This window comes from Macrobrachium nipponense, chromosome 7 (assembly GCF_015104395.2).
Source record: "Macrobrachium nipponense isolate FS-2020 chromosome 7, ASM1510439v2, whole genome shotgun sequence".
In the NCBI taxonomy this organism is placed as follows: domain Eukaryota; kingdom Metazoa; phylum Arthropoda; class Malacostraca; order Decapoda; family Palaemonidae; genus Macrobrachium; species Macrobrachium nipponense.
In genome coordinates, this window is record NC_061109.1 from 103229171 (window position 1) to 103251223 (window position 22053).

The following is a 22053-nucleotide window of genomic DNA, read 5'->3' on the forward strand; positions in this document are numbered from 1 at the left end:
AGGTGATTACCACCCTCCGAGAAGCCGTGAAATAGCCTACTACTAAAGGGGCAGAAGACGGCAGGCCAACTGACACCCTAAAGGAGGTACCGGCCAAGGCTATACTTTACAAAATGTATTGATAAGGAATTATTGGAAGTACTGACGAATAAAGGCAAGCCCATCTACGAGCCTAGCCTAACCCTCCAAAATCGGATACCCCGATCTGGTCAGGTAGCCTAGGATTGGCGCCTACTAGTTCGTCACAAAAGAGAACACTCTAGAGCCTAACCTAACCCTCCAAAATTGAATATATTGACCTGGTCAGGTAAGATAGGCCTAGCACCTACATTACGTAACAAGAGAGGAACTCTCTAGTAAAGGATCACTCTCCAAAACTAAAATGTTAGTCTGGTCAGGTTAGCCAGGACTAGTACCAACTATGGGTAGCGAGAAGTACTCTAAACCGCCTAGCCTACCTTCCAAAACCTAGCCTAGATCTGATTGGGTAGGCTAGGGTAGGTAAATATTCGTGTAGGACTTCCAAACCTCATCAAAATACAATTAGCAATATAATATCATAATATAATAAAATAAATAATACCACATACACTACATGCATGAGCACCGCGAATGAATGAGGGTTTCCTTTACCTCCCAAAACTAAAATGGCGTATCGCTAGGCTAGCCTAGGTCGCCTAAAACACAATACTCGCGCATGATGTAAGAATGAAAATTATCACCGCACTCTCGTGAGGGAACCAAATCGCTCCTGAAGGACTGATGATAAACGAGGGAAACCCCCTAAAGAGGCTAATAATGTAATGGTTCAAACCGTGATACACCAACCTATCGGAACCCATCAGGAGTGAAATGGTAAAATTTCACGCCAACAGTAACGTATACTGTGATGTGCAAAAAAGGGCAACGTAAAATATATGCCGCAATAAAAAGTTGAGAAGACCAAGCACGCGGACGGACTACAATGCATCCAAAATGGCCCATTCAACGCTTCATTATAAACAAAACCATACTTGATGCATAGTTGCCTAACCCCGTTCAAAGTCAACAAATAATATACTCAACTTAGATGAAGATGCTTCTTGCAGGTCTGAAGACATGATGACTTCCAAAATTCACAAATACCTTGCAGGCAAAAACAAAAGTGTTAACGTTTCGAGTGCTAAAGAAGGAATGGCGTTCTTGGCAGAGGCGGTAGTAGTTGCGAGCGGAAGGTATCCGTTGTAACGGCACCTCTACAGGGGGGGGATTTTGAGAGAGGAGAGATCTATTTGGTGAAGTATCTGTGATAGTGGCTTCCACTCGCCCCTGATGCTATACCGATACCCTTTGAGGGTGAGCGAGCTAGAGGTAGTAACTTTGGCATTCCATATGGCTTTTTTCTCTGATATATTTAGCATTTATTTATACCTAGAAATGAGTGCTATAGGAACATTTCACTGGGCGACACAGGTCGAGCCCAGAAATTACTACATTACTGACTACCTATATAACTACTATCACAAAATCAGGCATATGCAAGAACAATAGGATTGTGATAAGGTAATATATGGGTAACCATTGAACTGGCCATCATTACAACCAGTTACAGGCGGTCCCCGGGTTACGACGGTTCCGGCTTAAAGACGTTCCGAGGTTACGACGCATTTTCTTAAATATTCAATGGAAAAATCCATCCTGGGTTACGACACCTGTTCCGAGGTTACGACGCTGACGCTTCCGACGCTCCGAGTTAACGACGCTTTTAAAAAACGCATAATATGATAAAAATCCTTTATAGTTTAGCACAGTATATTAATAAAAATAAGTTTCTGGTTAGATTACAACAAAAATTTTGAGGTTATGATGATTTTCGACACTTTTTATGTCATATTTTTCTATGTTTTTTAGTGACGCCTCATATGCGGAACTAGTTTCCGAGCGAATGAATACATACTAGCTTGCGGTGCGCAAAGTTTACATATAACAGTCCAAAAGCACAAATAATGAAAAAATCATTGCTTGTTTCCAGTAATAATAACAAAACAGTTTCTGGTTAGATTACAACGCAAATTCTAAGTATCCAAAGAGAGACATTATCCACTAATTTGATCAGAGAGAGAGAGAGAGAGAGAGAGAGAAGAGAGACGAGAGAGAGAGAGAGAGAGAGAGAGAGAGAGAGAGAGAGAGAGAGGGCCTCTGACTCATGCCAGTAAATGTTTTGTTGATACTAATAATATAAGCCTATTTAAAGATATGTTTACTTTAATTAGTCTATATGATACGTAAATAGTAATCAACTGTTCTTGTAGCCCTCAAGATTTGGCAAAATCGAAGTATCCAAAGAGAGACATTATCCAGTAACTGGAACCTTGACATACGAATTTAATTTGTTCCGTTACCATCGTCGTATATCAAAACAGTTGTATCTCAAAGCATTTTTTCCCATTAACCCTCTTACGCCGAAGCCCTAAAAATCAAAATCTCTCCTGTATGCCGGCGCCGGTTTGGAGTGAGCGTGGAAGCGGAAAAAATAATATTTTCAAAAAATCACAGCGCGCTTAGTTTTGAAGATTAAGAGTTCATTTTTGGCTCATTTTTTTTCCATTGCCTGAAGTTTAGTATGCAATCATCAGAAATGAAAAATAATATCATTATCATATGTAAATAATGCGATATATGGTAGCGAAAAAAAAAAAATTCATAGATAATTGTATTCAAATCACGCTGTGCAAAAAACGGTCAAAGCTAACGAGTTACTTTTTTTTTCGTTGTATTGTACACTAAATTGCAATCCTTTTGATATATAATACATAGTAAAACAATAAAATCAACACCGGAAAAATATTATCACAAAATGATGTACGAATTCGTAACGCACGGACGTAAAAAAATGTTATTTTCAAAAATTAACCGTAATTCTAAATATTGTTCTAGAGACTTCCAATTTGTTTCAAAATTAAGACAAATGATTGAATATTACGATACTGTAAGAGTTTTAGATTAGAATTGCAGATTTCGACCATTTCGGACGAGTTAAATTTGACCGAATGTCGAAATTTTTAAATATATATTTTTTTATATGCACATATTTCGGAGATGGAAAAAGCTACAACCTTCAATTATTTTTTATTGTATTTTTCATGAATTTGCGCACATTTTGATATATGAAACTATAAAAAGGCTAATATGAAAAGGAGCAAATATTAGGATAATGCGATGTACGTATTTCGGAGACTTGCGGCCGCGAATCGGCGCGCGTAGTGAAGGTAAATATATTTTTCAAAAATTCACAATAAATCACAATATTGTTTTAGAGACTTCAAATTTGTTTCAAAATGAAGAAAAATGACGGAATATTACTAGGCCGTAAGATTTTTAGCTTACAATTGCGTTTTTCAACTATTTCGGTAGAGTCAAATTTGACCGAACGTGGTTTTTTTTCTATTTATCGTGATTTATATGCAAATATTTAGAAAAAAGAGAAAAGCTACAACCTTCAATCATTTTTAGTTGTATTCTACATGAAATTGCGCACATTTTCATATATAAAACTTTATGTAACAGCTAATTTTAAATGGTGCAAACATTTCGACAATCGCACAAAAAATTCTGATTTTTTCGGAAGAGTTACCGCGCGAACGTAAGGAAAATTTTTTTTTTTTTTTCATAAATTCACCATAAATCGAAATATTGTGTTAGAGACTTCCAAGTCGTTGCAAAATGAAGGTAAATGATTGAATATTACTAGAATATAAGAGTTTTAGCTTACAATTGCGTTTTTCGACCATTTCGGTAGAGTCAAAGTTGACCGAAAGTTGAAATTTTTGCACTTAACGTTATTTATATGAAAATATTTCGAAACTGATAAAAGCTACAACCATGGGTTGTTTTTTGTTGTATTGTGCATGAAATTGCGCACATTTCCATATATAAAACTTTATGTAACGGCAAATTTAAAAGGGTGCAAACATTAGGACAATCGCACGAAAAAATTTATCGGAAGAGTTATCGCACGAACGTAAGGAAAAAGTTTTTTCATAAATTCACCATAAATCGAAATATTGTGCTAGAGACGTCAAATTTGTTGCAAAATGAAGGCAAATGATTGAATATTAGCTTACAATTACGTTTCTCGACCATTTCTGTAGAGTCAAAGTTGACTGAAGGTTGAAATTTTTGCACTTATCGTTATTTATATGAAAATATCTCAAAACTGATAAAAGCTACAATCATGAGTATTTTTTTGTTGTATTTTACATGAAATTGCACGCATTTTCATATATAATACTTCATGTAAAGGATAATTTAAAATGGTGCACAAATTATGTCAAAGTGACGAAATAATTTCCGAGATGTGTCACTGATACTTTTTAGTGTGATAAGAAAGAAATTCGCGCTTGCGCGCCTGCGTAGCGATTGTAAACAAAACAACGCCTTGATCCGTGAACTCCCAGCATCCCCCAAGGAGCGTGATACAAAAGTTTTCGGCTGGTAGGCTATAAGTATTTTTTCCGCGAATTTTTTAAAAAAACTTTTTTGAGCCGATGTATGATACGTCCAATCGGCATACGGGAGACATTTTGACTCGACGTTTAATACGTCCAATCGGCGTAAGAGGGTTAAAAATAATGTAATATGTATTAATCCGTTCTAGCGCTATAAAACCACACCTAAACACAGCTAAATTACATATAATATACACAATTTATACACAAATAAACGAGTAATAACACACATAATGATAAAATAACATAGCAATGTGATAAATGATAATAAATGTTATTAAAATCAATTAAAAAAAAAAAGAAAGGAATTTTACTTACCACAACGAAAGATGACGTGAGGCCAGCAGGGGGAGGAGGTAGGGAAGGGTGGCAGGGAACGATTTGTTCTCTTTTTATTTACGTATGTACACTAATAACTACGTACTAAACACAAATGAAATAACATTGCTAACCTAATTTTTATTTATTTTTTTAATCAGTTCGTAGTTTAGAAATAATGGTGATGCCTTTGGAAGGTTTTTATAGCTTCCTTCTGCTTGATGATCGTGGATATTGTAGAAGGATTTCAACCATACTCGTTTGCCAAATCGACGATACGAACGCCACGTTCATGCTTTGCTATAATTTCATGTTTTGCTTCCATCGAAATCATTTTCTTGGGTTTTTTCTTATCACCTGCTTTGTCTTTAGCTTTGAGACCCATGGTTAATAATAAAATAGACAAAATAACACGAAAAATAGGGGCAAATACAACGAACTAAACAACGACTTGTTAACGTGCAGCACCAACAAACAAACAGACTGAACGCCATTTATCGGTCGCCTATACAACTAACACTCATCGCAAAATCGTATCTCAAATATTTCGTTGTATATCAAAGCTTATATTTTTGCAAATTTTCTGTTGTATCTCAAAACATTCGTATATTAGGGCAATCGTATGTCAAGGTTCCAGTGTAATTTGATCAGAGAGAGAGAGAGAGAGAGAGAGAGAGAGAGAGAGAGAGAGAGAGAGAGAGAGAGAGAGAGAGAGAGAGAGAGACGCCTTGGCAACAATGGTCTCGGAGATTGACGTAACGTTTATTTTCCGAACAGATAGGACAAAGAAGTGTTCGTTTCATTAAACGGCCTCTGACTCATGGCAGGAAATGTTTTTGTTAAACGCAAAAATCTATCCAACTCAATGTTACTAACTCGCTGTTCCTAGAAGACTGCCGCAGGTCCAATCATTCACGGCCTACATTCCTTGTGATGACGTCATGGCATGTCACGTGACGTACCACGTGATACATGCGCACAGATTGTATAACGAATATACATATACAAAATTAAATCTTTTATTTAGCTGCATATCTTACGTTATATGCAGAAACACTAAGAGTTTTGTTGATACTAATATATAAGCCTATTTAAAGATACGTTTACTTTAATTAGTCTATATGATACGTAAATCGTAATCAGCTGTTCTTGTAGCCCTCAAGATTTGGCAAAATCACTCCAGGTTGTACATAAAACTTCAAGAATGTAGTGTCACCAGAGGATTACAATAGTTTTTACCTTCAAGAACCAGCATTCTTTTATGAAAATAACTCCAGGTTGTACATAAAACTACAGGAAACAACATGTAGTGTAACCAAAGGATTACAAGTAAGGTTTTTATAACTTTTTATTAGTTTAAGACATATTTCCAAGCGTCGTTCCGGCTTACAACGATTTTCGGCTTACGACGCGTCTCAAGAACGGAACCCCCGTTGTAACCCGGGGACTGCCTTATTCAGTTATTCAAGAGGTTTAATATAAAGGGGAAGAATCTTTAGGGTCAATTAATCACTTTTAAAATACAAACTAAAAAATGGATATTTCATCAACTCACCACACATCTTATCATAACATGTGTTACTTTGTCATCTGTGCGCACTGAGAGAACATAATCACCAGGTTTACTCTGTGATTCACGGACTAGAAAACTACCATTTTTTCCCTTTTCCAAAATCAACTTCTCAGCTTCACGCCCAGAGAGATGACCATGAAACCACCTAAAAACATACATTTAAGATTACAATATATAATTCAAATTCAATATACAGGTGAAGAAATCAAAAGTATAAATTGTTTTTATGCTTCAAGATACTATATACTATATCTAATTTTCTAAAAACAAAATATATTTTTCCACACAAATCCATTACTTATTATTAGCCTTTTTTTGTTTCCCAAAGGGAGTCCTAAAAACTTCACCTCTTACTGAAAATATAAAATGGTAGTCAACTGACAATCTTGTACACTCAGAGGCAGACTCCTTGGATTAAGATAACTTTTTCCCTTCTTTGCTCATCTGGTTGATGAGATGCTAAAATGCAATGGGCTGGAAGGAAGGAACTCATAAGCAATGGGTTTTTATAAACAAATACTTCTTGAACAACACATTTGTTCATCACAAGCCCATTTCCTATAATTATCCCAAAACCTCAATTCATGTGGGGTAGATCACACTGCTAAGATCCCCATATGTATTGATTGAAAGTTTTCTGAAGTGATTTAAGAATCACAAGCTTTCTATTAGGAGATTTTTATGGGCTCAGAGTGGACTTTTCTTTCAAACTGGGAACGAAGTAGCATTTGGGGCCAATATCACGAACATGATTGCTAAAAATCAATATAGCAATCAATATAGCAATGTTACAATCAATGCAAATTTGGCCAAAATACGGTGTTCACATCCAACTCCTGACACACTGAGTAATGTGGGTACAGTGGCATAGGCAACTCCTAAAAGTGACCATGTAGCAGAGAACAGAACTTATCTTTCAAATAGGATGCAGACTGGAAATTTGGAAGAAGAATAAAGATGAATTTCCTGAGACTGAAACGTCAACTATATGATCAGTTGTTATACAAGACTTACCAAGGAAGAATCTAACCACCTGTCCATCATCTCTCTACAAACTGCTTACCAGCCGTGCTAAGCTTAGTCACACCTTGGCATACTACTGTGAATGTGAATATGTCATACATTTAAATTTGCATTTCTTCATGTTCATTTCATTCAATAAATCATTCTCGTTCTGTACATTTCATGCTGTGATAAATTTTTGTACAGTAATTTTGTGGTGTGGCTCATTTTTATACAATAGTTTCATGGTGTGGCTCATTTTTGTACTGTAAATTTTATTCTGTAGCCCTAAGTTATATTATATATTTGTCTGCAAAACCTTTTCCTTGCTAATAGTACTTCACACTATCATTTAAATTCCTGTGTCCCTCTTTTTGTTGTGTATGTAATATATAGATGGAATCCATGAGAGCAAAATGACAAATTTTTAACCAATTTGTATTTCTCATAGCTAACAAACCTGAGGTCTCAACAACAGGTCCATACTAAGTGGTTGAGTTCTTAGCCTAGCCTAGCAAGTTTGAAACTACCTAAACCACCTTAACCTAGCCTAAGTGGTTGACTTCTTAGCCTAGCAAGGTTGAGTTCTTAGCCTGCCCTACCCTAGCTAATCAAACCTGCCTTAACCATCTTAGCCTAGCCTAAGTATTTGAGTTCTTAGCCTAGCCAACTAGTTCAAAACTACCTTAATCATCTTTAGCCTTAGTAGTTTAGTTCTTAGCCTTGCAAGTGGTTGGGTTCTTAGCCTAGCTTAGCATAGCCTAGTTAGATCAAACCTTCCTTTCCATCTTATTAATTTGAACCTTCCTTTCCATCTTAGCTTTATCTAAGAGGTTGAATTCTTGTATAGCAAGCCTAAATGGATAAGTTCTTAGACTAATGTATGTGGTTGGGTGCTAGGCCTGACCTAGATTGTTCAAACATATCTCTCCATCTTATCCTGGCTTAAGTGTTAGAGTTCTTAGCCTAGCCTAGATGTTTGAGCTGATGTTTTTCGAGCATGCTCTTCAAATTCCAAGAGCATGTTCTTGCTTCTTGAATTCTGTAAGATTTTCCCATTCTTCAAGAATTTGGGATTGGGTTAGGTTCAATTCCTAGCTTAATTTACTTTTTTATCCAAGTAACCAGAACAGTAACGTAACTCACCCAGGTGTTCTCATCACGGTAGTTGTTAAGATCCATCTTAGTTCTGTGATAAGTTGCTCAGGAATGTCGCCATGGTGGTTCCTTAGTCAAAGGACGTCACCTCTGATGAGCATGCTGATCGTCTGTCATCATAAGGGATCACCTCATAGGACATCTCCTCTGTTGGTGATGCACGTTTCCCTTTGACAGGAAACTAGAGGTCTTCTATTCATAGTCCCAGAATTGTTCGTTAGAGGAGACGACTCCCTGCTATCTTCCTCAAATTTTCTAAAGTCCGAGGAAATTGTGCTCAACTGCAACTCCCTGCTGTGGACTTGGTTGTCATATACACTCCATGCCCACAAGGCCAGGAGCTCTTTGAGAAAAGCACCCCAATCTTCGGAGGAGGCTCACAAGTACAGGAATAATTCAGAGGGGTAATTTAAGGGCTACAACCTTTGTCAAGTTCCAAAGTCTTTGGTTAACCCAGTAGCTCCTCAACCCCAAAATGACAAATTTTTAATCAATTTTTATTTTTCATAGGTAACAAACCTGAGGTCTTAACAATAAGATAATTTTCCAATTACCAGCTGGTAACCAGTTAAAACAATTGTAAAGGACTGAAAAGATTAAAAAAATTGTAAAGCAAGGAATCTGCGAGATCTGGCAACTACTGTGTGTACGAGGTGATAGCTGGTCAGAGACTGCGCACCATACCTCGTGACGCTTCAGTCTTTTCCCCAACCCAGGATTTATAACAAAAGAGAGGGGCTGCTAGAAGTGGGCAGTAAAACGTTAAGACCTCAGGTTTGTTAGCTATGAAAAATACAAGTAGATTAAAAAAAAAATCTGTCATTTGTTCATATGCGGAACAAGCTTTCAGTCTTAACAATAGGATAGACTTATACTTGGAGGGAGGTACAAGTATCCTAAACCAGCTGGGATTTAACTCACCTGACCACCCTACCTAGAAGAACGAGTTCTAAAAAAGGTGGTTCATTGCCCATGAGAAGACAGATAAACTGATATCTAACAACTCAGCCATCTAGACTGAAATACAATGATATATGAGCAGATTCATTGCATCTATGGAACTAAAGAAAATTCTGACTGTTCATATAACAAATCATATTAGCCACAGGGGTTTGTAACCACTCCTCACTCCCCCTTTCTAGAGAAAGAGGAGTATTTGCTACTGAATAGGAGGTCTGATTATTTCAAAAACATAAAGCAAAACAACTATCAGCATGACTACCTTACTCACCTGTATCAGACCAGTTCAGCATATAACGTGTCTATTCCTCAACCCGCCTGTAGGAAGAAGAAAAGAACAAAGAGAAAGAAAGAGACCAGCCAACTTACCCATTCTCTCTTCCACACAATCATCATAGGTAAGATACAAATTGCCTCGTAAAGGGCACTGGGTGAATTACACAACTTGTTGGGCAGCCACCACAGGACCCAAGGAAAACATGTCAATGACCTGTGGGCAATGTCTCTTAGGTAAAATGAAGTGAACATGGATTGACGCAACCAGGAACCAGCGTTCAAAATTCTATGAACGAGATTCCTCCCTAGTACAACCTTCATCACCAGTTTCTCGTGGAGAGATACCTCCAGTCACTAGGATCTTTATCTTTTCATTTATAGAGTCAATTCAGTATATCTTATGAGATCTTTCTTGTGAAACAGCGACTCACATGTAAAGCTATTACCTCAGAGGATCTTCATCAGCTGTACACAAGGCAAGAGGTCTGCTGCTGTGATTGGTGACATCAAAAGGATTCCTCTCCACTCAGAGTTCCTGTTCGGTAGACAAGATCTTCTGACTGTTTTCCAGAACAGAGTAAGTTCCTTCTGTTGATACTGGCAAGGTGCTACGGGACTTCCTTGTGTTTAGTTTGTCTGAAGGATGAGGACCTCTCTTCACCCTCAGAATACTCAGTGAGGTTCAAGAGCTTGGAGCAGTCTTGTTTGCCATGGAAGCTCAGACCTCCTGCTTAGGACCTTACTCTGGTACTGAGTATGGGACCTTACTGAGTTGGGATTTTACTATTGTTCTGAGTTTTCTCTCTCAACCTCCTTCAAGCCCATGCATCAATCAGCTCCCAAGAAACTGCCTCTGTAAGCAGTTTTCCTTCTGACCTAGGCTTTCTTGGAAGGGTTGTAAAGTTTCAGGGTCCCTTCAAGCAATGCATTGTTATCTGAACGTCTCGCCAGGTTAAGAAAGAGGTGCCCTAGTACACCCTTTCAGTTATCTAAGTGAGTGTTTAGACAAGCTGACTACTCATCATCAAGTTCTTCCACCGATTGGGCGCATACGAAAGTGCATGACACCAGAGGAATATGTTTCTCCCTGACATTTTAAGTACTTATCTGTTCATAAGTTTTGAATGCTGGTGCATGACTGCCTCAAACCAATTTCACTTTCTTCTGCATGAAGAACATTGCCCACAGATCCTTGAACATGTTTTCCTACGGTCCAGTAGTGGCTGTTCAACAATTGTGACTCATCCAGTGCCCCAGGTGGGACAGTTTGTATCTTACCTAAGATGATTGTGTGGGTTAGGGAATGAGGGAGTTAGACTGGCCTCGTTTTTCCCTTTTCTCCTTTTTTCATTTCTGTGGGCAGTTTGAAGAATAGACACATTATAAACTGGTTCCAGCATATGACGTGTCATTTTTTAATGATGAAAAAATAAATTTATCAAGCTGAAGTTACCCCAAATCTACGCATTACCTGACATTTGACCACGTATATGAACTTGAGTACCAATTTTGACCCTTTTGGCAGACATTTTTTACATAGTGACAGCCATCTTGGATATTTCTAGGCATCAAAATTATGTATATAAGCATGTAAAGGCTTGCTTTCAATATTCTAACATAAACTGGAAGTGATTGAGGAATTTGAACGTGATTAAACAATTAAATGTCAATATTCAGATATCCAACAGAAGCCTTTTAGAAAACCTACCAGCCATCTTGGAAAATGGCAAAATTTTGTGTGGGTGGGGGTTGGTGATGAGACAGGTCAAAAGGAATCGTTGTGCCAAATTTGATGCTTTATCACCATTTGTACCTTTCCCCTATTATTTTTATATTACCTGCTCCACTATGTAGTGTACTGTGTTATCAAATGTATTATCATTTCATTATATGAAACCTATTCACAGGGAACAAGCCCGCAAGGCCCATGACTTAAAATTCAAGCTTCCAAAGTATCTTGGTTTCAACCTCCCACTGCAGCAGTAACTGATCATGACAAAGTTTATGAATCATCACTGTCATTCATTAGGTTTAGTTCCTTAGCAAAATTCTGGCCTGCTCCATACCCTCTCTCCAGAAATAATTGCACCTTTGCTACATCGGAGTTTAAACCTCTTTAAAAGCACATGCGTAATCAAATTCTCATCCCCTGACAACCTTCATTACATTTTTGCACTTCAAAACTTTTCTGGTTTTCAATTTCAGCAAAAACCTAAAAATCTGCTGCTTTTGTTTCTTTAAACCTGTGTGTGTGTGTGTGTGTGTGTACTATATGACAGAGAGAGAGAGAGAGAGAGAGAGAGAGAGAGAGAGAGAGAGAGAGAGAGAGAGAGAGAGAGAGAGAGAGAAATTGGCCCAATTAAGTTGTTACAGTTATCGATTTGGAAAAGTCAAGTAATACAGCTGTATTAATTATAGTAATGATAATTTTAGTAAAACTGTTGTTTTACGTACTGTACATATGTATTTATTTATATTTCATGCATTACTGTCATATTATTATTATTATTATTATTATTATTATTATTATTTCTATTTTCCTTACAATTTGCTTCTCAGGCTCAGCGATGTTTCTGAGTAACTGGCCAATATTCATATTGGGAATTTTCAAAAATTATAAATGCTGAAGGAATCTTTTATTAGAACAAGATATCAGGTCCAGGTCAAGCAGGGGTCGTCGTCAGTGCTGGTATTATTCCGTACGCGTAGTCCAGTTCGGGCCGGGGTCGTCTTAGGTTTAAGGGCTGGTATTGGTGCTGGTATAGCTGGTATCACGGGACGTTTCGACCTTCTCGTAGGTCATCTTCTGACGAGTTGGTTGAAGTGACTGTAGCAAGAAAGTTTGCGGAACGGTATTTATAGCGGCTCGGACCTAGAGTTGCATTCTCATTGGTCGGGCCGGTCTTGGGCGAAGCCGTGGATCTCGCCTCGAAGGTCTCGGGGATTCTCTCGTGCGAGCACCACAGTAGCGTGCCTGGGGATGAACGTCAGGAATTCCGTCTGTAGCAGGAATCGTATCATCCTGTGGGGGTTCCTGATTATCTGGCATCGTCGGGGGGTCGCTCGCTGCTCTCCGGGCGGCGGTGGGAAGGAGAAACGTTTCTTGAGTGATATTCAAGTTTGGTTTCTCCTTGCCTATATGGAGGGCTTCTAGGAGGTGCAGACGTCGGGGATCCGTTGTTTGATCGATTATAGTGATATTAGGGATAATATCATTTCTTCTTATCCATTTGTTATGAGCAGTCCTGGCGTGGTTGAATATGGCTCCTTCTTGGGCGTGGCAGGAGATTCGCTTGGAGAAACGCATGGAGGTCATACCGACGTATTTGCCGAGGCATCCTCGGACGGGGCATGTGTAACGGTAGACCACACTCGTCTTCTTCAAGGGATCCTGCAGTGGCGCCGAAGGATTGTTTCTCATCACCAGGCTGCTCGTCTTCTTCGTTTTATAATATATAATCATCTTAATATTTCTGTCTGGGTCGGCGGGGCCGACGTTTTCCTTGATGATCTTTTTGAGGGCTTGTTCGTCCTCCTTGTACCTCCGGTGGAAGTGCCCCTTGTAGAAAAGCTTGATGGGCTCTGCAACGTCGGGGCGGGGTTCCCGGTGGTACCAGGCTTCCATACCTTTCCTTATTGACTCATCAACAGCACGATTGGTGTGTCCGTTGTCGACGAGGACCTGGGCGGCGCGCTCCAACTCACTGTGTGTGTCATTCCAGGAGGAGCAGTGTGAGAGGGCCCTCCTGACGAAGGCGCTGATGGTGGAGCGCTTATACCTCTCAGGGCACTCACTCTCACCGTTCATGCACATTCCCAGGTTCGTCGGCTTCGTGTACACCCTCGTGCTCAATTCGGAATCTCGCTGTTCGTATTATTATTATTATTATTATTATTATTATTATTATTATTAATAGGGCTTAGTTTTTCCAGACCTCTGAGTCTTAAGTAGACTCTTCTCAGGTTGGTTACTGTCACATCAAGGTCTAAATAATACTAACAAATACATGTGTAGACCTTGCTTCTGCACATTTGATATCAATATTGTCTGTAACAGCATCTTTATATTTTTTTTCTTTCTTGCTGCAACTATGACAGTTCATGCAATATACCCAACTCTTGTGCAGTAATGGGTACTGTACTTAGAAAATAAGAAATAAGGATGTCATTCTTCATAGATTTCCTATGAACAATGAGGTTGTAGCATTCTAAAAGATGGAGTTATGATAAAGGTACAGACACTTTATATGAACCTAGATCAAAAGTGCAATGTGTAAAGGTCAGAGGTCTGTCTTACGGCCTTTGGAAACAATCAACTACTATAATTTTGACACCTATTTATAACTAAAATTCTCCTTGAGTTTATTATTAAGATAGCAAGAGCTGGATTTCCTGTAGTTCGTATGGTTAATGACCTGGGGCAACAAATATAAGGTTATGGAATTCGATAGGCATAGGCTTAGATAATGCATCTTTTGTTAATCCTGTGGATAAGTGGTGGGAAATGCATGTATTTGCCGATGTCCTCACTTGATAAAACTCATCAGAAACATTTCTTGGATCATGGATCTATGTTATTGGGCAGTAGGATTGCATGCAGTGAGCCAGTTAGGGAACTAGTTATAAAAATATGCAGTGAGCCAGTTAGGGAACTATAGTTATAAAAATTAAGAGTTATCTAATGGCAGCTCATAAACTATTTGAAAAGCATGTAAGTGTTAGTATGTATAGGTATGGAATGTATGACAGTGGAATTAGCAGTACAGTTACTATACCACTTACAAAAATTTCAAACACTTTGGAGAAAAAGGTCTGAGTGAGGATAAGCACTGGGAGCCAGTTCATTTGCCTTGGTGGTAAGTTTGATAAGTGGTTTAATTTATTCAATTCTCAAGTGCCTTTAGACAGAAAGTCATCATTTAATGCTTGTGAGCTAAGATTAGAAAACCAAATAAAATGTTGCAAGATATGATTCTTCTATTTAGAAGAATGAAAACTCTGGAAGGCAGAGGACTTTGCACCTTCCACAAAAGCCTTGTGATACCTTCCAAATCTCTACCGAACTTGCTGGGGATGGAGGTGAAAAATCTGCAATATCATACATTTTGATTCATGAGTTGTATCAAGATGGACGGGAGCACTTTTTTAGCTGTACTATAGGGCAAATGGGTGCATGTCATTAATACTCATCACCTGTTGAATTTCATCGTTGAAGCATTGTGTTAGAGCCCATCTCTTGGGAAAAGAGAGCACTCTATTTGCCACATAATACTATGTAGAAACTTGTATTAGCATTGATGTGACTGTCGCCTCATTTTCCTACTTGACAACTAAAGAAAGCACTTCTTACGAAGTTGAAAAAACTTCTCTTCAGAAAGTTAAGCTTACTGGCAATACTGTTCTGTTTGCCAATGGAGAAATTACAAAACATTAAAGAAAACAAAGCCGTTGAAGAAGAAGCATTAGAAAATGCTGTGGAAGAAGGAGGCTGGCAATACATGGGTGGTTTTATCATTTCCTTTATCTCTTGGTTACTGTGCTCAAGACTTTGTCTAAGGGGTAATGTCTAGTATGACATTCATCATTTTATCTAAACTGATCAGTGTGACCAAAGTTATAAACACTGGATCTTCTCAAGTAATAAGGTAGTTACTTTTAAGCGTATGGTAACTTTGCTAAAAGCTGTGACCACCTAGTTATGTCAGTAATATTTAGATACTTTACCCCAGTGGTAACTGTGCCCAAGGATAGGGCCATTGGCGATGATAACCAGTTAATGGTGCCTCTGCTAGGTATGTCATGGCCCCATAACTCTTATCATCGGCACCTTATGGCGCTAGACCAGCACCATAAAACTGGATCGCCATTAACCGAGTCCGCTGATAACTGGGGACCGCCTGTATATGTATGTATGTGTACACTACTGATATAGGCAAATGACCTGAGATCTCTAACCTGGGGCGTATCTCTCAGTTGTGCGTTTTGTGTATTGTACTACGGACCAAGCATATTTTTTGGAATCGTGCCCTAATATGGCTCCTAAATGCCCTGCTTCTTCTAAGGCTTCTGGCAAAGAGCCTAAGCACCAGAGGAAGATCATGATGCTCAAGGAGAAGGTAGACATTACTACGATGTTACAGAACAAAAGTCCCAGAGAAGTAGCTGCCCATTATGGCATGACAGAAAGTGCTGTCTTCTTCATAAAGAAGGAGTATGAAGATGGTAGAAACCTTGCGATGGCCCTTGGTGGAGATGAAATCTCCACCCTTGATCATACACCATCCCCCATTGGAACAAGATTTTGAATCTCAAGATCTGCACAAAGTTCTCAGGAAAGCCAAGGAACTGCAGATGATGATAGAGGCATGGGATCATTCTGAGGAAAGCTCCACTAATTTTTCAAATGGCCTTAAATATTGCATGAAGCCCTATCATAACACTGTGAAAGTGTACAAGTACCTCAACATGATGCAGCTTCCCAAAACCCCTAACAAAACATCTCCTGAAGAAGAGGAAGAGGTGCCCTCAGAGGAGATGTACTAATGTCTCTACTTTGCTGTGCAGTCATATCTCCATTGTCATTCATCAGACTGCACAACTAATCCAATACCATCATCTATAATCAACATTCACCACCAGTGAGCACCTTGTGATTTATGTAATCTTATCATTATTAGTATTAATACAGGTACCACATGTAATATTACGTATTATTATTATTATTTAATAATCTTATCATTTAACATTATGGTACATACTATTATTATTTAATCTTAATAATATGTACTGTAGTATTAGTATTACTGTATGTACATTATTATTTAATGTTATTACAGTAAATACATAATATAAAATACAGAATACATATTCTCTATGAAAACTCTGCGAATAGGCTAATAAGCGAGTTTCCCATGAATAATTTCTGGATAAGTTCCATAGAAAAATTTAGCAAATAGGTGAGTCTGCGAATCATGAGTCCACTAATATACAGTACTGTGCACGTGGAAGTTGTAGGACCCAAACCACTGGAAAGGCCCAGAACCTGGGCCAGAAGGGAACTTGAGCTGAAAATGCATAAGAAAAACCAGACCAGAGAAAACATATTTGCATGGGAAAAAATCATCAGATGCATTACCCTCACCACTGGTGCTAAGAACTGAGAGGCCAATTAGAAAATGACAGAAATTAAGACTTTTTTCTTTAATATAAAAATAATTGTCCAGGAGAAAATTTTCTGGCAACATGGTACGCACAATAATGTGAGGAATAATTCTTTCCTATTCTTCATTTAATGTTTTTGGTAGAAATGCAGAATACAGAAAAGGTTTCAAACAGTAACTCTAGTATGGGGTGCAGGGCCCAATTTAATCAAATTGGTCAAATAGGCTTAAAACAGGCCCTGATTACCCTACAAAGGGAAAATCTGACACACATGAATGTTGAAAGGTCCGGAAAGTCTTGGAATAATTAATTAATAAGACACTTTCAACTGCTTTCCACCAAAGATGCATCTACTTCTATTGCCTCCTCACTTCAGACAAACCATTAAATGTTCTTATTCTAATCAAAAAGGTGAACAAGCTTTTTTTCATACATGTTCACAAGAAACTGTTCTCCAATGATAAACAATACATAAGAGGACTATGTTCACAGTTTACATAGTTTTTAGGACAAAAAAGAATGTGAATATTCAACCATACAAAAGATCAGGATAATATTAAATGACTGCCACTGATGAAATCATTAGCAAGAATAATTCTAAAAGTAATTCAGCATTATATTAGCACTCACCTTTCAGTAGTGGGATCAGCACAATTTAATGGAAATTTTAACTCTATAATTTCCCCATTCTTTTCTCGCAGTTGCCCTTGGTTTTCCATATAGTACTGGACCAATTCTGCCAATGTTGCAAACTTCTCACCACCATAGAGGTCATAGAAATCACCCATATTCTGGATTTTGATATGTGTCACTTCACCATTCCGCCTGCAAAAAATAGCTTCATTACAATTCAAATACACAGCATATGGTACTTTACTAAATGTAGAGAAGAACACTTATTCTTCAGATGTACAACTCCTAAAACAAAATTTATTTAGATCCATACTGACAAAAATTACATCACGATTCACTTAGTACTTCACATTACAATACAACCTCCTAGGCACTACAGTCCAACATGATACGTACTATACCAATTTATTTACTGTATCCCTAAATTTTAACTTATAATCACACTGGATTAAAATAATGTGTTCATTGACAACCAATTTGCTGGCATTATGGTACTGTAAATATATAGTATTATAAGTACTCAATGAGGGTACATTTAATATCAGTTTTCTCCTTTATTTACTTCTGCCTGTTATTCTTGGGTTCTTACTTGAAACAATTCTCTAATTTTCCTTTTATTTTGGGAAACAGCAGTTACACAAAAAAGACTGAATACATCATATACTACTTGTAAAAAACATGACCCACGATTGTGATTGTAATCAGTAATGTTTATCTTACCAAAGTTTAGAGTATGAATTGGATGAACAACAGTTAACTGGTAAAAAATATGAATGTAAAGATGATTCAAATTTGAAGACAACTTGTTATTTATAATAACAAATGCTAAATATTACATGTAATTTTAAAAGCATGTTTCCAATTGTAAATTTTCATTACCGGCGGAATTATGGAGAAGAGACAACATGACATGATATGATGCATTCACTTGCAAAGTTGAATTCAAAATTATGTCTAGATATTTTCTAAACTACAAAACAAAACTCACAGTGAACGTGCTAAAATAATTTGGAATTTACTTGTCCTAAGTTCAACATTCATTGGGACTTGCAATTACTGTAATCTTGAATCAACCGTCTTAGCTAATCTGCCCAGTCTTTAAGATCCTGATATGTATTAGTTCAGATAAAGGAATTTGTCCACAAAGCTTAAGTTGATCAATTATTCATGGTGGTTCTATGCGCAGTTTTCATTACAGCATCACTCAGTCAATGTGTCAGACAGGGCTATCTTTTTATCAGAAGTTTTTTCCCAGATTAGTTTTCCTTACTCATCTTGTTATATACACACACTGTAATGATAACTAAGAGAATATCAGTTAGGAATATGTAGCATATACTTAGCAGAGTGAGGTGGAGAGCCTCACCAGTTGTGGATTACGAGGATTCCAGAAAAGCTCATACTTTGATTCATAGTCACACTAATTAACTTGTTTATTTTCTGTCTTACTTTTACTAGTGTGTTAATGAAGTAAGAAAACTGCACTGTCTTCCTAAGCCTCCTGAGACACTAACAACTAACAATATACAAAGCAAGAAACAACAACTAAAATATAAAACTACGTAATTCAAATCAGAAGAAGCAACAAAACGTTACTATAACAGACAATAAAATAAATCAATAAAAATATCCTACAATAGGAAATTACTTCCCGCACCATACAAACATCTTTATGAAATAAAATACCATACATAATTTGAACCTTTACTATTTTTTTAAAAGGGAAAGAGAAGAATACATGAAACAGGAGATCATTTTAATACATCTTTAATACACTGATACCATTTGTCTATCACAGTACATACACAGTAATAAATGTATATATTTGAGAATACTGTACTGTATTTGTGGAAATGACCGTTAAGAATGTTGGAGGGGCATTTGAAATTTCTTCCACTTAAGAACTAACATCTCAAAGAGTTCATGATATTACAAGTGAGATGCTGTGGCATGGTGATGATAATGTAAGGGAGTGACTGACCTGGTTGTAAAAGCTACATGTGGATGAGGGGAGAGTTAGTGCCATACTGGACATGGGGAAATGTGATGAAAGAATTATCAAGATGTAAAATTACTCTGTTTAACAGATTTTAAAGCATGGTTTTACTTGAGAAAGTAAACCATATAACAGAAGAACTGACAGGGGAAAAGCAGTATGGGTTTAAACATGAAAGGACATGTGAATCAAGTACATACTATGTATGAAACAGTTATGTGAGAAGTTTGGGGGTAATGAAATAAAGCTTTTTATGACATACATGAACATAAAGAATTCCTTTGACAGACTTCAGTGATAATGAAACGTAGCTGTAGAATGGTATAAGTCAGAAAGTGTTTGCAAGAAGTGACTATTGAATATCAGTAAGAATACTACAGTTATGAGGTTAGTAAATGGAAACTAGGAAGATGGAGGAATCTGTATCAGTGCAGATGCAGAAAAACAGAAGTATAGAATTCTCTTTATAAGTAAAAATTGGAATTTATGAAGACAAAGATGCTCTTGATCCAACTACTCTTCTTCACAGAAACAAAGTTAGGATGTTCACAAAGGAAAAAAAAGAATACGGTGTAAGTTTTTGAGAGGTATTATATGTGATGAATATGAATGACTGAATTGGCAAGAATTGAGGTGATAAAAAGAAAAGTGGCAAAACTATTAGCACAGTGGTGAAGAAATTGGTGTGATGTGTGTATAACTCAATATCGTGAGAGCAAGCAAACTGGAAGATACTATTAACTGCAGGGTGAAGGAAGTGCTGGATTGGATATAGAAAATCGCCTACATACCGTTGCCTTCTTACTTCTAATAAATACTTACCGAACTGACAGGGTAAAGTCCCCAGGGTTGGATTTAGAAGGACGTGCAAGAAAGGATCCTTCAATCCCTCTCTCCTTAAGTAGAACTTCTGCTTCATGACCCGAAACATTCGGGTGGAACCATCTGCAAAGTAATTAAAGAGACTTTAATAATGTAGTCATGCATTTTTTTTGCACATTTAAACAATAGAACTGAAAATAATGAAATATTTTTTCTAAAATAGTGATGAGATTTCATACGAGAACACAATGCTGAATATATGTCCCATTAACTGCATCTTTTTCTCACTGCTGAATAGACATGTCCATTAACTGTATCTTTTTCAGGGACAGTGTGATATCCACTGAACAATTTGCACCTGTGGTGTTTGAAAATTGAAAAAGGAAAACTCATAAGATTGGGACAGATGGCAATATTTTACGAGAGAAATTCTCTTGTCAGCTTAATCCCCAGTTAAGTTCACAGTTTTAAATGAAGTTTTTCTTGGTATTTCTATAAGTATTGTGTCCTTTCTTCATCTATTCCTGTTTCTCATGTCTTCTTTTAAGCCTTCCCTTCTTTATGTCCATTTCCATTATCTCTCTTCCTCATCAACTGCCCAAACCATCTCAATCTTGGCTCTTGAGCTTTCTTTGACACTTTACTGATCCTCTGGTGAATTTACTCTTATCCTAACTCTTCTTGTCATTCCACCCATCCATCTGGGCATTCTCATCTCCACCACATGTAATTTATCATATTTCATTTTCTTCAGAGGTAACTGTTTTAGGCCATTCAACATATGCCCTTCAGCTTTTATGCATATGTATATGCTTACAATAATAGAAATCGGTAGCTATTACCATAACCACCTTGCAAAAGTTTAAATGGCCGGATTTCCAGCTCACTGAAAGTTAATCTCATATGTAAAGACATCAGGTTTGTGTTAGGAAAAATACAAATTACGTACTTAAAAAATTTGTCATTTTTGTACAAACCCATTAATTATAAAATCACCTTTAACTTTGTGGAATGAATCCAGGTACACAAATTTAAATATTTCCAAAAAAATTATTAGTGCACATTCCCCACTAGTTTTCCAATCTATGCTGTACCTGTTTTCATTCTATGTCAACCTCCCTTTGAAGAGAGGGGATGGGAGGAAGGCACAAAACATTTGTCAAAAATAATATTTTGTAAAAACATCTTTTTATTGCCCGAAAAGAAGACATCATTGAAAGGAAGACAGTATGTTGGCATTATCAATTTGGCTGCATCTATGGAAACATGTTTTATTTTACTTTATTATGTATGTTTATATTTTCTATTGGATTTATTTTGTTGTTTGTGTCACTGTCCAACTCCACCTTCCAATTCTATGGTAAAACTCTTAGTAAGTGTCTGGAAAGGCTCTTATTGTGTAATTGTATCAATAAACCAGGATTTACATATAGTAATTGGCAAAAGTATTATGAATTAACACTTATTAGAATCCCATGCCTGTGACCTCAGTGCTTTGTGAACCAACACTCAGAGGTTACCTATGTAGTACTTGTACAAATAGATAAGACTGAAAATGGATAACCCCACAAATATATAGATGCCTGTGTATAATCAAATTGTGGTTTGCAAGCCCACTGAATTCAGCTGTACAGCAGAACCCTGGTTCTTGACTGAATCAGAACTTG

General features: G+C 37.3%; 1 protein-coding gene across 9 annotated transcripts in view; it reads right to left on the minus strand.

The window, feature by feature from the left end:
* The window catches only part of LOC135217307 (tyrosine-protein phosphatase non-receptor type 11-like), a 233173-nt gene that overhangs the window by 100536 nt on the left and 110584 nt on the right, over window positions 1-22053 (minus strand). For all 9 annotated transcript variants that reach the window (XM_064253083.1, XM_064253084.1, XM_064253079.1 and 6 more), the window contains 3 exons: window positions 20387-20509; window positions 17566-17760; window positions 6361-6523 (listed from right to left, as the gene is read on the minus strand). In XM_064253083.1, coding sequence (XP_064109153.1) covers window positions 6361-6523; window positions 17566-17760; window positions 20387-20509 — 481 coding nt within the window. The remainder of the gene's footprint in view (window positions 1-6360; window positions 6524-17565; window positions 17761-20386; window positions 20510-22053) is intronic.